This window comes from Vulpes vulpes, chromosome 2 (genome assembly GCF_048418805.1).
Source record: "Vulpes vulpes isolate BD-2025 chromosome 2, VulVul3, whole genome shotgun sequence".
In the NCBI taxonomy this organism is placed as follows: Eukaryota; Metazoa; Chordata; class Mammalia; order Carnivora; family Canidae; genus Vulpes; species Vulpes vulpes.
The window spans coordinates 26,829,800-26,843,192 of NC_132781.1; the positions used below are offsets into that span (position 1 = coordinate 26,829,800).

The 13,393-nt window shown below is 49.1% G+C and overlaps 2 protein-coding genes and 1 long non-coding RNA gene across 4 annotated transcripts; 2 read left to right on the top strand and 1 right to left on the bottom strand.

The window, feature by feature from the left end:
* Positions 1-8,836, bottom strand: LOC140597779 (uncharacterized). The gene is made up of 2 exons (XR_011999707.1): positions 8,702-8,836; positions 1-286 (listed from the first exon to the last, which is right to left on the bottom strand). It is a non-coding gene; the product is annotated as an uncharacterized lncRNA (long non-coding RNA).
* On the top strand, positions 128-5,948 carry NME1 (NME/NM23 nucleoside diphosphate kinase 1). The gene is made up of 4 exons (XM_025995946.2): positions 128-253; positions 3,394-3,495; positions 4,586-4,698; positions 5,631-5,948. The coding sequence occupies exons 1-4, from the start codon at positions 128-130 to the stop codon at positions 5,746-5,748; spliced, it is 459 nt and encodes a 152-aa protein (XP_025851731.1). The 3' UTR covers positions 5,749-5,948.
* LOC112917881 (nucleoside diphosphate kinase B) lies at positions 8,753-12,849 on the top strand. Of its 2 annotated transcripts, none has more exons than XM_072747490.1 (5): positions 8,753-9,046; positions 9,570-9,698; positions 10,500-10,601; positions 11,381-11,493; positions 12,592-12,849. In XM_072747490.1, exons 2-5 carry the CDS (start codon positions 9,573-9,575, stop codon positions 12,707-12,709), a joined length of 459 nt encoding a protein of 152 aa, XP_072603591.1. In that variant the 5' UTR covers positions 8,753-9,046; positions 9,570-9,572; the 3' UTR covers positions 12,710-12,849. The 2 variants fall into 2 exon arrangements, with proteins under 2 accessions (XP_072603591.1, XP_072603592.1); XM_072747491.1 differs by lacking the exon at positions 8,753-9,046 and adding an exon at positions 9,166-9,417.
* The last annotated feature ends 544 nt before the right edge of the window (positions 12,850-13,393 follow it).

Genomic DNA, 13,393 nt, shown 5'->3' on the forward strand with positions numbered 1-13,393 from the left:
CTGAGAGACTTGGAGTTGGCATGACAGATTTAAACCAGCTTTATGGGGTAATCGGCTTGCGATGGATAATGATGTAGGCAGGATATTCCGTGCTGTTTCATCCTCCCAGCTGTTTATCCTCAGGACCATGGCCAACAGTGAACGCACCTTCATTGCCATCAAGCCTGATGGAGTCCAGCGCAGCCTCGTGGGAGAGATCATCAAGCGTTTCGAGCAAAAGGGATTCCGCCTCATTGCTATGAAATTAATCCAGGTAAGTGGACTTCACTCTTCATATTTCTGTTTTCTTGGAGTACAAAGGATCATTGTAGGTTAGCCTCCCTGTTCTCCCCTCCCCTCCTCTTTAGCCTTCTTCATGTAGGGTGAACACAAGCATCCTGAAAGCTGGAAGCTCACTGGTGGCTAGCACTGTGGCTGAGTCCTACCACAAACCCAGTTTCTGGGACTTCTGGGAATAGCCTCCCCTTTCCCTTAGCAGTGCAGAGTTCCACATATTACTACTGCAGCACTGTGATTTCTTCTTTCTTTCCTTTATTTTTAAGCAATCTCCACAGCAAATGTGGGGCTCGAACTTAACTATGAGATCAAGAGTCATAGGCTCCACTGACTGAGCCAGCCAGGTGCCCCTGCCCCCTGCTTTTTTCAAAGATTTTATTTATTCATGAGAGACATAGAGGCAGAGGCAGAGGGAGAAGCAGGTTCCTTGCAGGGAACCAGATACTGGACTTGATCCCAGGACCCCAGGATCATGACCTGAGCCAGAAGCAACCGCTCAACCGCTGAGCCACCCAGGCATCCCCCTTTCTTTCCTAAATTTTTATTTTATTTTATTTTTTTCTTCAGATTTTTATTTAAATTCTAGTTAGGTAACATACATGCAATTTTGGTTTCAGGAGAACACTGTGATTTCTGACTCAGAGCCCTGGGCGTGTTTGAGCTCCCAGTCTTGAGCTTCCTGAGCAGATAATTTCAGAGAAATTCCCCCTCCTCCATTCCTCTCTTTGAGTCAGGCAGGTTGATTGTCAGCAGGGAGATTTTTCCATCCTTATTTACCACCCACTTGGTGTCTAGCATAATATTAGGCACCATTAGGGCATGTTGTGGGAAAGCTGTGGTTTTGTCCTTTGGAAGGCCCACTTGAAAACAGCAGAGAGAAATGACACTTGCAAGAAACCTACAAAGCAGTATTTCAAAAAATGAAAAGGAGGGGGCACCTGAGTGGCACAGTCTCTTAAGCGTCAGACTCTTGGGTTTGGCTTAAGTATCTCAGGGTCATGAGACTTGAGTCCCATGTCAGGCTGCCCACAGCAAGGAGTCTGCTTGAGATTGTCTCTCCCTCTCCCTCTGCTCCTCTTGCTCATTTCTCTCTCTCTCAAATAAATAAATCTTTAAGAAAATTTTTTAAAACCTCGCAACCACCACCCCCCCCAAATGAAAAGGATTAATTAGTCAAGAACCCTTTTTCAGACAGACCTGGGAAATGAGAATTCAGATTCTCAAAGCCTATAAATTAGAGAATGGTCTTTTTTTTTCCTATTTATAGAGTCATCTTTTTTTTTAATTTTAATTTTTTAAGATTTTATTCATTTGAGAGAGAGAGAGAGAGTGAGCAAGAGCAGGGGGTGGGGAGTTGGAGATACTCAGATTCCCCGCTGAGCAGGGAGCCCCGCTGAGCAGGGAGCCCCGCTGAGCAGGGGCTTGATCCCAGGACCCTAGAATCATGACCTGAGCTGAGCAGATGCTTCACTGACTGAGCCCCCCAGGTGCCCCAATAGAGTCATCTTTGGAGTCTGCTAGTGTATTTTAAATTTAGTTTGATTTGCAGTTTAGTTCCTGTGTGATGTTTTAAGAAAACTGCTTTAGTATAAAAGGGAGTAGATGGATGTTAATGCAGGGGGGTACATCATGGAATGATTAGTGCCAGGTGTTAGACAAGTATGGCTTTCCAGAGAGTTTGTATATTAAATTAGGTTTTGAAGGCAAAGTGAATTTTTTTTTTTAATATTTTATTTATTCACGGCCTGAGCCGAAGGCAGATGCTCGACCACTAAGCCACCCAAGCGTCCCAGCAAAGTGAAATTAGAAAGTATTGTTGATTGGGCATTTACCGTGTGTTGGACATGTGTTTTTTTCTGGCTCGCATGATAACCCAGAGACGTACTTATTTCTATGCCTATGGTTGTCAGTTCTGAGGAACCTGGGGCTTGGAGAGGTTAAGTAATGTATCTGAAGGTACATAGTGATGGAACAGGGATTTTAACTCTGGTCTCTCTGACCCCTAAGTGCATGCATTTTTTTCCACTACACTCAGTTTCCTATCAAGGATATGGGCTTGATGAAGATGGACAGCTGCCAGGAGCCTACAGAGTTATTTATATCTGACATGGAGAAGGGTGGAGAGGGGAAACATGATGTCCCCACTCTGAAAGAAACCCTGTAATCTGTTCTGCAGATTAAAGATAACCAGAACCAATTAGTAGAATTAAAACAGTGTTTGGGGAAGGGAAGGTCAAGTCAGTGTGTGTCAGGAGACTGTAGTAGTCTTCCAGGGGGATTGGAGGGGATAGGAGAGGAATTGCTAACACGGCTGGTCATGTGGCTGTGTCATTTTACTTTGGCAAATAACGATCAACAAGAGGCTGAATGGTAGGATGATTTGGATGTGCTTTCTGGCAGCAGATCTGCCCATGTGTGGGTCTCCCTGCAGTGTGCAGTACTATAGAACTGGAAAAACTGAGTCCTTGTTAGACCCTGAACAGGCCCTGTGCGCAGTGGCAAAGAACACAGCCGAGGTAGTCGGAATTGCCAAGCAGCTGGTTTGCTCTCTGGCTAACTTGATTTGTTCCCACATACCAGTCTTGCAATGTGAGAGTTTCTCATTCCTTTTTCTGCAAAATTATTTATTGCTAGATGTCATGTACTTTGGAGTGATTTGTAAAATACTTGTGGGAATTGCATAATTGCCACACCTGGTCCCTGGCCTGCATCATCTGAAGAAATGTGAAGTGGTCCTGGGAAGTGGCTGGGTTCAATTTACTTCTCATCGAATGCCAAGGGCTGCCCCCTTTCCGCTAATATTTTAGTTGAGGCTTGCTCTCAATGAATGGAAAGTCATTATGTTGTTAGTTTTACTGTCTAAAATGGGATGGCTGGATTTGATTCTAAGGTTCTGTGGTATTCCAATCAATCAAGGCCAGTGAGGGAGGAATTGATATAAAGCTTAAGCACTTTTAGTCTCTTGGCACTGCTTCCCTCCAGTCATGTTGGGACTGGATTGGGTTATAACAGTCAGTGAAGCCAAGGCTCACAGTTTAGACAGCAGTGGGAAATGACTAGATTGCTGGTTCTTAGGTCATTAGGGGGCCAATTCTCATTCTCTGCCCTGTTGATTAGGCTTCTGAAGACCTTCTCAAGGAGCACTATATTGACCTGAAGGACCGTCCATTCTTTGCCGGCCTGGTGAAGTACATGCAGTCAGGGCCTGTGGTTGCCATGGTGAGTGTGCACATATGGGATATTGATCGGATGACCCCACTGGGAGCCAAGAGTCAGGCTTGTGATTCCTGCATCTGATGCCAGGTCCTCATTGATACAGACGAAATGGGGGCTGGGAGGATTGGGCAGTTAAGGTGTGAGTTGGCTCTCTGACCCACCAAAGGCAACATATATCTGTTTGTTGAACTGAAGACCCATAGTGACTCATAGCTGGGAGCAATTGGGAGAGGTCACTATACTTCTGGAGGGCAGGGAGATTGTTTCTGGCTTATTGCAGAAATTCTCCAAGTATGTACTAGTTGTCCTCATTGTGCCAGGCTTTGTTCTAGACACTGGGGATACAGTCCAGAATGAAGACAAAATAGGTACTTTTTTTCATAGCTTTGCTTGCCTACACATCTTGACAGGGGAAGATGGGCAGATCATGAAGAAATAAAAATATATGTGTGTATGTGTGTGTGTGTGTGTATAATATATATATGATATAAAAATATGTTTATATATATATAAATAAAAGCTGGCAATTAGTGATATGCACGGAAATGAAAAAGGATGAGGTGACAGCAAGTGGCCACTTTAGATCGGGTGGTCAAGGAACATGCTTTTCAAGCTGAGATTAGAGTAAGAAGAGGGAACCAGACATACACAAAATCATGTTGAAGAGCACTCTCATCAAGAAAACAGCATGTGCAAAGGGCCTGGACTTTTTGAAGTCCAGAAAGAAGGTTGGAGTAGCTAGAGCCTGGTGGATAAAAGAGAAGATCAGGTAACAGGAGTCCAGAGGCACAGGCCCGGGCCAGAGTAGGCAGGCCTGTGCTGGCTATGTACTTCATGAGCTCCAAGACGGATGCTATGGGAGGTCCTACAGTAGGCATTTTTAAAAGGCTGCTCTGGCTGCTTTGTCAAGAATGGATTGTAGAAAAGCAGGAGTTGGGGCAGAGAGATGAGTACTTCCAGTTTGGAACAAGTGGATGCTCTGTAACTATTCTTCAATGTTAAGGGGGCTTTTTGTTTTCTTTGAATTAATAGTTCACAGATTTTCTGCTGAGATTGGTTTTCTTCCTTGACCATATATTTTTTATCCTTGGAGGTGTGGGAGGGCCTGAATGTGGTGAAGACAGGCCGAGTGATGCTCGGGGAGACCAACCCGGCGGACTCCAAACCTGGGACCATCCGTGGGGACTTTTGCATCCAAGTTGGCAGGTGGGAGTTGGTGCTTTTTGCCCTTTTCCAAAATCTGAGGTGACACAAGAATTTGGGTTCCTTGGGTACCTGGCTGCTTCAGTTGGTTGAGCATGTGACTGTTGATCTTGGGGTTATAAGTTCGAGCCTCATTTTGGGTGGAGAGATTACTTTAACTTTATTTTATTGATTTATTTATTTTTAAAGATTTTATTTATTTATTCATGAGAGACATAGAGGGAGAAGCAGGCCTCCCCATGGGGAGCCCGATGTGGGACTTGATCCCGGGACTCCAGGATCATGCCCTGGGCCGAAGGCTGAGCCACCCAGGCGTCCCTATTTTTTTTTTTTTTTTTTAGGATTTTATTTTTTTATTCATGAGAGACACAGAGAAGCAGAGACATAGGTAGAGGGATCAGCAGGCTCCCTATGGGGAGCCCGATGTGGGATTTGATCCCAGGACCTTGACCCCAGCCAAAGGCAGATGCTCAACCACTGAGCCACCCAGGTGCCCCTAGAGATTACTTTTTAAAAAATGTTAAAAAAAGAGATTTGGGTTCCTGAGATTGGGATGGACATGATACCGTATGCACATCAGTTTAACATCAGTTCATTGTTTTTTTCCCTCTGAAATTGGCTTTGGGTTAGCGAGCTCTCTGCCATTGGCCATCGGCACCACTGTGGCTGTGCCTGTCTTAAGAGGGTAGAACTGGTACAACACACTTCGTTGGCCAGAGTCCTCTGGCGACTGGAGTGCAGGCAGGACATTTTTCATCCTTACCAGTTTTAACTGCAGTTGTGGGCTTTTTCTTTTAATGTGGACTCATGTACAGGGAGCTTTGGCTTTTTCTGCTGCAGGGGCTGTAAGCTTTCTGGCAGTGGGAATGAGGGGGGCTTCTGGGCAGTTTAATGCTTTGAGTCTTGGTAACCTGGCCATCTCTTTCCCTGTCCAGGAACATTATCCATGGCAGCGATTCTGTGGAGAGTGCGGAGAAGGAGATTGGCTTGTGGTTCCAGCCTGAAGAGCTGGTGGATTACAAGAGCTGTGCTCAGAACTGGATTTATGAGTGACGAGTGATGAGGGAGCAGACCTCAGTGCTTTGCCCGTTCCATTCCCTTTCCCTCCCATGAGCAAGGGGCCAGGCTCTTGCAAATCCAGTGATTTTTGAGAACTTCCTTATAACCTGGAGGGGACCTCTTGGAGCTGGGAGTGCTTCCCGTACAGTATTATGGGCTGCTATCAGATTAAAATGTTTCATCCCATTGTAGGATTCATTGAGTTGATTTCTTTGTATTGCTGTATTGCTTTGTATTTTGTATTCTTATCCATTTACTCTGGCTAACCTGAACTAACAGAGAATGTAAATACTATGTAAATTATTTTTATTGGCCTGAGATCACACATACATAGTCTCTTTCTGTCTCTCTCTGTTTGCCTGTCCCTCTCTTCACCCCTGCATCCCATCCACTTTTGCCACTGAGCCAGTCAGCATTCATCCAGGAAAGATGGTCTAGGTTACCAAGACTATAACTGGGTGCAGAAGATTCATTGGAAATAAAAGATATCCTTCCTGCTCTTGAGAAGCTGTCAGGGACTCTGTGGATGGGGGAGTGTGAGAACTTGTAACTATTCCAAAACAGGATAGTATGCCTGGCTCCCTGGGATGACCTTTCCCAAGCAGGTGAAATCTTGGGAGTAGCTTTGATTTGTTAGGGCACTGATTTGGTTGCTTTAACAGAAGCAAGATGGAAATTTACTTATCTTTTATTTAAAAGTCTAAACTAGAAATCTAATGTACAGCACTGTGTTTATAGTTCACAATATTGTATTGTGTACTTGAAATTTGCTAAGAGGGTAGATCTTTTTTTAAACGTTTTATTTATTTATTCATGAGAGACATAGAGACATAGGTAGAGGGAGGAGCCGGCTCCCTATGGGGAGCCTGATGTGGGACTCAATCCCAGGACCCCAGGATCACGCCCCAAGCCAAAGCCAGCAGCTCAACCACTGAGCCACTCAAGCGTCCCTAAGGGTAGATCTTAAGTGTACTCACCACACACAAAATGGTAACTATATGAAGTGATATGTTCCTTAGCTTAAGTGTGATCATTTCACAACATATCGTAAATTAAAATATCAGGTTGTATACCTTAAATACATAACAAGTTTTATTTGCCAGTTATACCTCAATAAAGCTGCAAAAACGTCTAAGTAGGTATGTAGGGGTGGTGATGGCAGTGAGATTCTGATCCTTTAGTTTGGGGACCAATTTCCTTCTCAGCAATGTAACACGCCTTACCACCTGTATGTGTGCCTAATGGCAAGTTGGGTAGGGAAGTAGATTGTTCCTTTCTTTTAAGGAACCCTTAAAAGAAGGTGTAACCCTGTACCACCTTCGCTCTCCACCCATCTCATTGGCCAGAACTTCATGTGTAAGTCTCTTGCTGCAAGAGTGGAAAGTGTTTTTATTTGGGCAACCTTATGCCTAGAGAATACTCAGGAGCTCTCCTAGAAAGGGGAAGGTGAGAATACATATGATGGACAATTACTTTGGCCTCAGACGTTAGTGTTTCTTGGTATTTTCCCTGTTCACCTGGCTTTGGTAGGGGCAGTGGAGAGGAGGGGAGTTGGGAGCCGTGTTTTTCCAGCTTCTCTGGGGTGTACCTGATGAAATTGTAAGATTATTTGAAGTGTGCAGTGAGAGTTGACATATGTAGACTTTGTGAAAGAATTTCCTCCATGGGAGCTAGGACTTCCACACAGCTGAAGACTAGATGCATTTCTATCTCATACAAAGTATGGCCTGTTTTTGGTGAGGGGAGTGAGGTAAAGTTCCAGTACCTTCAGGGAAGGGATACGTGTGTGGTGAGGCAGCAGGGTAATACCCTGCTCAGTTAAGTGCCCTCCAGGAAGGACCAGGAAAGCAAAGGGCAGAAGGCTGCTGCTCATTGTGCTGCAGGACCTGTGATGACGGGACCAAAGGGGCAAACAGCTCTCCAGAGAAATCTGCAGTGAAATTCCCAGATTCTTTCCCACAGTTGACACTGGGTAACTGAGAAGGAAGTCCAAATTCCAGTGCTTCACCTGGAAGCCCAAGGGAACACTGGCTGTCTCTTCCCCAGAGTGTATTGTGTCTTTTATTTATTTTTTTAAAGATTTATTTATCTGAGATAGAGAGTGAGCACGAGCAGGGAGGAGAGGAAGAGGGAGAAGCTGATGCCCCATTTGAGCAGGGAGCCTGATAAAGGCTCCATCCCAGGGCCCAGAGATCATGACCCAAGCCAAAGCCAGACGTTTTCCTGAATGAGCCCCCCATGGTCCCCCAGGATTGTGACTTAATGCCCTGCGACTAGAAATTGGGAAGTCAAGGTGTAATACCGGGCTGGCTTGTCCTCTTGCAGCCAGGGTGCAGGGGTGCAAGGACACCTGGGTCCAGGGGGCCCACATAGAGCAGGTTCCATCACTCCAGGCTGACAAAACTGAAAGGTGTGGAGACTGGTCACGTGGAAGAAAATGTTTTTCAGGGAGGCCAACACTAGGAGGACTGGACCAACGTCTGAAAGACCAGCTCTCAAGCCCTGAAAATACTGTTATGTTTTTAAAAGGTTCTATTTATTTGACAGCACAAGCAGGGGGAGTGGCAGGCACCGAGGGGTAAGCAGGCTCCCCGCTAAGCAGGGAGCAGGATGCGGGGCTGCGTCCCGGACCCTGCGGTCATGACCTGAGCTGAAGGCGGACGCCTAAGGCCTGAACCACCCAGGCGCCCCAACTTCCAGTTTTCTAGAAGGAAAATGTGGGGCAGGGGATCCCTGGGTGGCGCAGCGGTTTGGCGCCTGCCTTTGGCCCAGGGCGCGATCCTGGAGACCCGGGAGGGATGGAATCCCACGTCGGGCTCCCGGTGCATGGAGCCTGCTTCTCCCTCTGCCTGTGTCTCTGCCTCTCTCTCTCTCTGTGACTATCATAAATAAATAAAAATTAAAAAAAAAAAAAAAAAGAAAATGTGGGACAGAGGTCAGTGGGTACCTGCATGTGGGCAGTGGCGGTCCAATCCGTCAGTGTTTCGGGGCCGGCCCTGCGAGTCCTTGTTGCTCGAGGGGGTCGTGTCGGTTCCCGTCGCCGTTCGGCGCAGAGCGGACCTGGAAGGCGGTCATCGGCTGCAGAGGCCCAGCTCGGCACGGACGTAGCCAAGTCCTTCCTTCAGGCCAGCAGCGACCGGTCATCAGCGCCCGGCCCGGCGCCCTCGCGGAGGCGTGCGCTTCCCGCCGCCAGCTCGCTGTCCCGACGCGGCCCGTCACGGGGCCTCCGCACCGCGGGACGGTGTCTCCGGCGGCGAGGAGAGGAGCGCGGCGCCGTGTGCCCTCGGGGCAGGTATGGATTCTGTCAGGCAGCCCGGGATCCTGTCAGGGACGCGTCCCCGGCGGGGCCGGAGAGCCGGAGCACACGGGGCGCGTGCGCGGGCGCGGGCGAGGGCGCGGGCGCGGGCGCGGCAGGGGGTGCGCGCGGAGGGCCGGGGCGGGCCGTGCGGGCTCCGGCCGCGGGACCCACACCCCGGCCGGGCGACGAAGCCACTTCCGGCCCCCGAGCCCCCGGGGCGGGGACAGCGGCCCGGGCCGCGTCGGCCTCGCGGGTTGGGCGACGGGGCGTCCGGGGTGTGGCCGCCGCGCAGCCCTCCTCCCGAGCCGCCCCGGGCCCGCCGCTCGCTCCGTCTCGCTCCCGGACGCCGCGCAGCCAGCTTCCCGGTAGGGCGCCGCGGGATCTCCCCCACCGCCCCGGGCCTCCACGGCCGCGGGCGCGTGTCCCCGGGGGGCGGGGGCGGGGGCGGGGGGCGGGGGCGAGCCCCGGGCCTGGGTCCGCGCGGCCGCGGGGCCCTGAGCCGGCCTGTCGCCCGCAGGCCATGGCCCACCAGGAGCGCACGTTCATCGCCATCAAGCCGGACGGCGTGCAGCGCGGCCTCGTGGGCGACATCGTCAAGCGCTTCGAGCAGAAGGGGTTCCGCCTCGTGGCCATGAAGTTCCTGCGGGTAACGCGGCCCCCCCCGCCCCCGCCCCCGCCCCCGCCCCGGCCCGCGGGAGCCCGGGCGGCGGGCGCCCCTCCTCCTGCCCGCGCCCCCACCCACCGACCCCCGCGCCCCCGCCGCCCCCGCCCCGCCCCGAGGCCCGCGAGCACGGGCGCCCTCGCAAGGTTAACGGAGGTGACGTGTCGGCCGCCGGGGAGCCGGGGCGCGGGGCCCGCGGGCAAAGCCTGCCCCCCCCGCCCCCGCCCCCCCCCCCCCCCCCCGCCCCGGCCCCCGTCCCCGGCCGCTCTCCTCCCCGGGTTTAGGGCAGTGCCCGGCATTTCCGCACTATGCTTGGGGCACAGGTCTGGACTTTAAGGAAGAACTATTGAAATCTTGACCAAGCCCATCTGGGAAGAGGAGAACCTTCCAGTTAACATCAGAAATGTTGGAAAGGACACTGGGAGATGGGCCAGGAGAGTGGCTGCGATCTCTCTCTGACCCGTTTCCTTCAAAGGCAGCCAACGCTTACTTAACCCTCCACATCTAGATTTTCAAACCACCTACTTTTTAGGATTATAACACCCCTAATACCATTGACATTTTGAGGGTTTCTTCATGATCAGAACAGTCTTCCTGCTAAAAGAGTATGGAGCTTGGATAGGATTTATATATGAACCCCTTAGATGTGGGCTAACTTACCAACTGGATTTTTGGAGAACCTGCCTTGTGAATGGGTGGGGGGGGGGGGATTCTGAGGATGGGATAGAGCCATAATTCAGCTTTATCCAGTTTACTTCCTAACTGCGACCTCCTGTTCCATGCCAGGCCTCAGAGGACCTCCTGAAGCAGCACTACATTGACCTGAAGGACCGCCCCTTCTACCCGGGGCTGGTGAAGTACATGCACTCCGGACCTGTTGTGGCCATGGCACGTGCTAGTGGGGGCGGGCAGGGAGATGGGGTGGGTGTGGGGCAGGAGTATGGGGAACATGAATGCGGGCTGCTACAGAACCCGACTTGCTCAATGCTGGGGTGTCCCTCTTCTTTCTTTCTTTCTTTTTTTTTTTTTTTAAGATTTTATGTATTTACTCATTAGAGACACAGAGAGAGAGAGGCAGAGACACAGGCAGAGGGAGCAGCAGGCTCCATGCAAGGAACCCAACGTGGGATTTGATCCCAGGTCTCCAGGATCATGCCCTGGGCAGAAGGTGGAAGGTGGCACTAAACTGCTGATCCTACCCAGGGATCCCTGGGGTGTCCTCTTTTTAGACATTTTCCCAGCTACTTTAAATTCCTTTTTAAAAATTTTTTTTTTATTTTAAAGATTTTGTTTAGGGAAGCCTGGGTGGCTCAGCAGCTTAGTGCCACCTTCGGCCCAGGGCCTGATGTCCTTCCCACTGACCCCATCCCACCTGCTTGCTTTCCTCTACCCCTTCACTGTTTCTCCTCCTGTTTGTGGCCGCCTGGGGTTCCTCAGTCCTGTTCAGCTTCCTCTTAGGTGGGAAGTCCTCATGTTGGGTAGATGGTGTCCATGTACCTGAGCAGTGCACTCGGGTTGGAGAGCAGACCATCTCCGAGCTCCTCTGGTCTATGGGGGTGAGCCAGTGAACCGGGTCAGCCATTACTCTGATTCTGAGGGTGAAGCTTTGTTCTCGATGGTCCCAAATGACAGATCTTATGTGGTTCCTTTGCCCTACTGGTTTCCAGGTCTGGGAGGGACTGAATGTGGTGAAGACAGGAAGAATGATGCTCGGGGAAACCAACCCAGCAGATTCTAAACCAGGCACCATTCGTGGGGACTTCTGCATTCAAGTTGGCAGGTAAGTCCTGAGGAGCGCTGAGACTTTTTCTCAAAGCCACTTAAATGAGGGGTATGAGATATTTTTGGCATATCTCAATTTTAGGAAAACTTGAACTTTTACAAGTGGGTGATAGTGATCACTGGATCGACATTTTCTTCAATAATTATTTTCCTTGGCTACTTAAAATATTAACTGAGACCTCACCCAAGGGAGCTGCATGTGGTAGGTCCTGTGGGACACAGCAGAAAGCCAGTGGGGAAAAGCCTCTGCTCTTGGCTGTACTGTGTCCATGGGGGTGGCGCTAACCTTTTGGTTCCCTCACTATATGAAATCTGTACAAAAACTCTATAAAGATCTAAATGGAATAAAGGGATTGTCAGTGAATGTGAATGTTTTGGTTGGCTTTGCAAATGAGTGTTAATAAGAAAATGCTGCAGAAATGGCCCTTGATAATGAACGTACCTCGTGTAGTTTGGATATTGGTCTGGTTATCCCTATTTTCAAAATTCGAGAAGTAGTTGTTTGTGACATAGTCTTGGGGTACAAGCTTTGTTTTGGAAACTTGGGAGTATAATAAAGTTGAGCCAGGGGATACTTTTGATCAAAAAATCTATTATTTTATAGTTGCAGGTTTTGTTTTGTTGTGAAGAGAGAACAAGCATGTGTGCAGGGAATGGGGAGTTGGTTGGGGGAGGGACAGAGGGAGAAACTCCTAAACAGACTCCTCAATGAGTGCCAAGCCCCACACAGGGCTCCATCTCGTGACCCCGAGATCATGACCTGAGCCAGAATCAAGAGTCAGACACTCACTGCCTGAGCCCCCCAACCCTCCTATATTTGTAGTTTCTTTTAAGAGGAAATACTTTGGGGGTAGTCTCCTGCTTCATATGGCAATTTGGCTGGAAAGGTCTGCAGTGACTATCCTTTGCCTTAGCCATAAACAGACTTTTGCGCTTTAAAATGTGGTGACTTGGGGCACCTGGGTGGCTCAGTAGGTCTCAGCTCAGGTCTTGATCTCAGGGGCATGAGTTGAAGCCCCACGTTGGGCTCCAAGCTGGGTGTGAAGCCTACTTTAAAACAAAATATATGGTAACTAATAATTGTTCTCTTTCTTAGGAACATCATTCATGGTAGTGATTCAGTAAAAAGTGCAGAGAAAGAAATCAGCCTATGGTTTAAGCCTGAAGAGTTGGTTGACTACAAGTCTTGTGCTTTTGACTGGATCTATGAATAAAAGATGGACACAGCATTAGTTCCCTTTGGCACCACTTTATATGTCCCTGGACATAGCTCTTCATTCCAGTGACTTGGAAGTAATAGAATCAGTCTTTCTTTTCTAAAACGTACTTAACCAATAAAGCCTTTGGAAACTGGTGTAGTCTACTGTGCTTGCTTGATTCTGCCCTGGAAGAAGTGACTTCCTTCCTGGGCTTTCGTAGCATTATACAGAAGTAAATCATCCCGCTTACCATGGACAAATGATGTGACCCTTCTCAGCACCAGAGTGTACTTTTAGACTCTAGGTGGTCAAGTAGAGAGGCTGAAGAGGACAATATGGCACTGTGTGTCTAAACTAAAAAGGAAGTAATGAAGATAAATACTCAATCTCCCTAGAGGAATTAGAAATGTGTATTTCTGTACAAAGAGTTTGTTGAAATTCAAGGGAAACAGAGCAGTCAAGTTGTCCAGATTCACATTTTTGTTGACTGATGACTGGGCAAGTGATGAAATGGAAGCCTAAAGACATCTGTAAAATGAGGATATATAGCCCTGCAATGCAGGTTTAAAAGAAAGAACGGATCTAGTCCCTAGCCCCTCGGGCCCCTGTTACCTCAAACCTTATTCCACTACTCACTCTTCCCTAGGGTGAGATATTTATCATGCCTGTTTTCTGGGCTACATGCAATGGTTACAAAAT

Coding starts and splice junctions, on each gene's coding strand:
- NME1 (XM_025995946.2), top strand. CDS start 128: ATGGCCAACAGTGAACGCACCTTCATTGCCATCAAGCCTGATGGAGTC. Junction 254..3,393: donor TTGCTATGAAATTAATCCAG/GTAAGTGGACTT, acceptor CCTGTTGATTAG/GCTTCTGAAGACCTTCTCAA. Junction 3,496..4,585: donor CAGGGCCTGTGGTTGCCATG/GTGAGTGTGCAC, acceptor TTATCCTTGGAG/GTGTGGGAGGGCCTGAATGT.
- LOC112917881 (XM_072747490.1), top strand. CDS start 9,573: ATGGCCCACCAGGAGCGCACGTTCATCGCCATCAAGCCGGACGGCGTG. Junction 9,699..10,499: donor TGGCCATGAAGTTCCTGCGG/GTAACGCGGCCC, acceptor GTTCCATGCCAG/GCCTCAGAGGACCTCCTGAA. Junction 10,602..11,380: donor CCGGACCTGTTGTGGCCATG/GCACGTGCTAGT, acceptor ACTGGTTTCCAG/GTCTGGGAGGGACTGAATGT.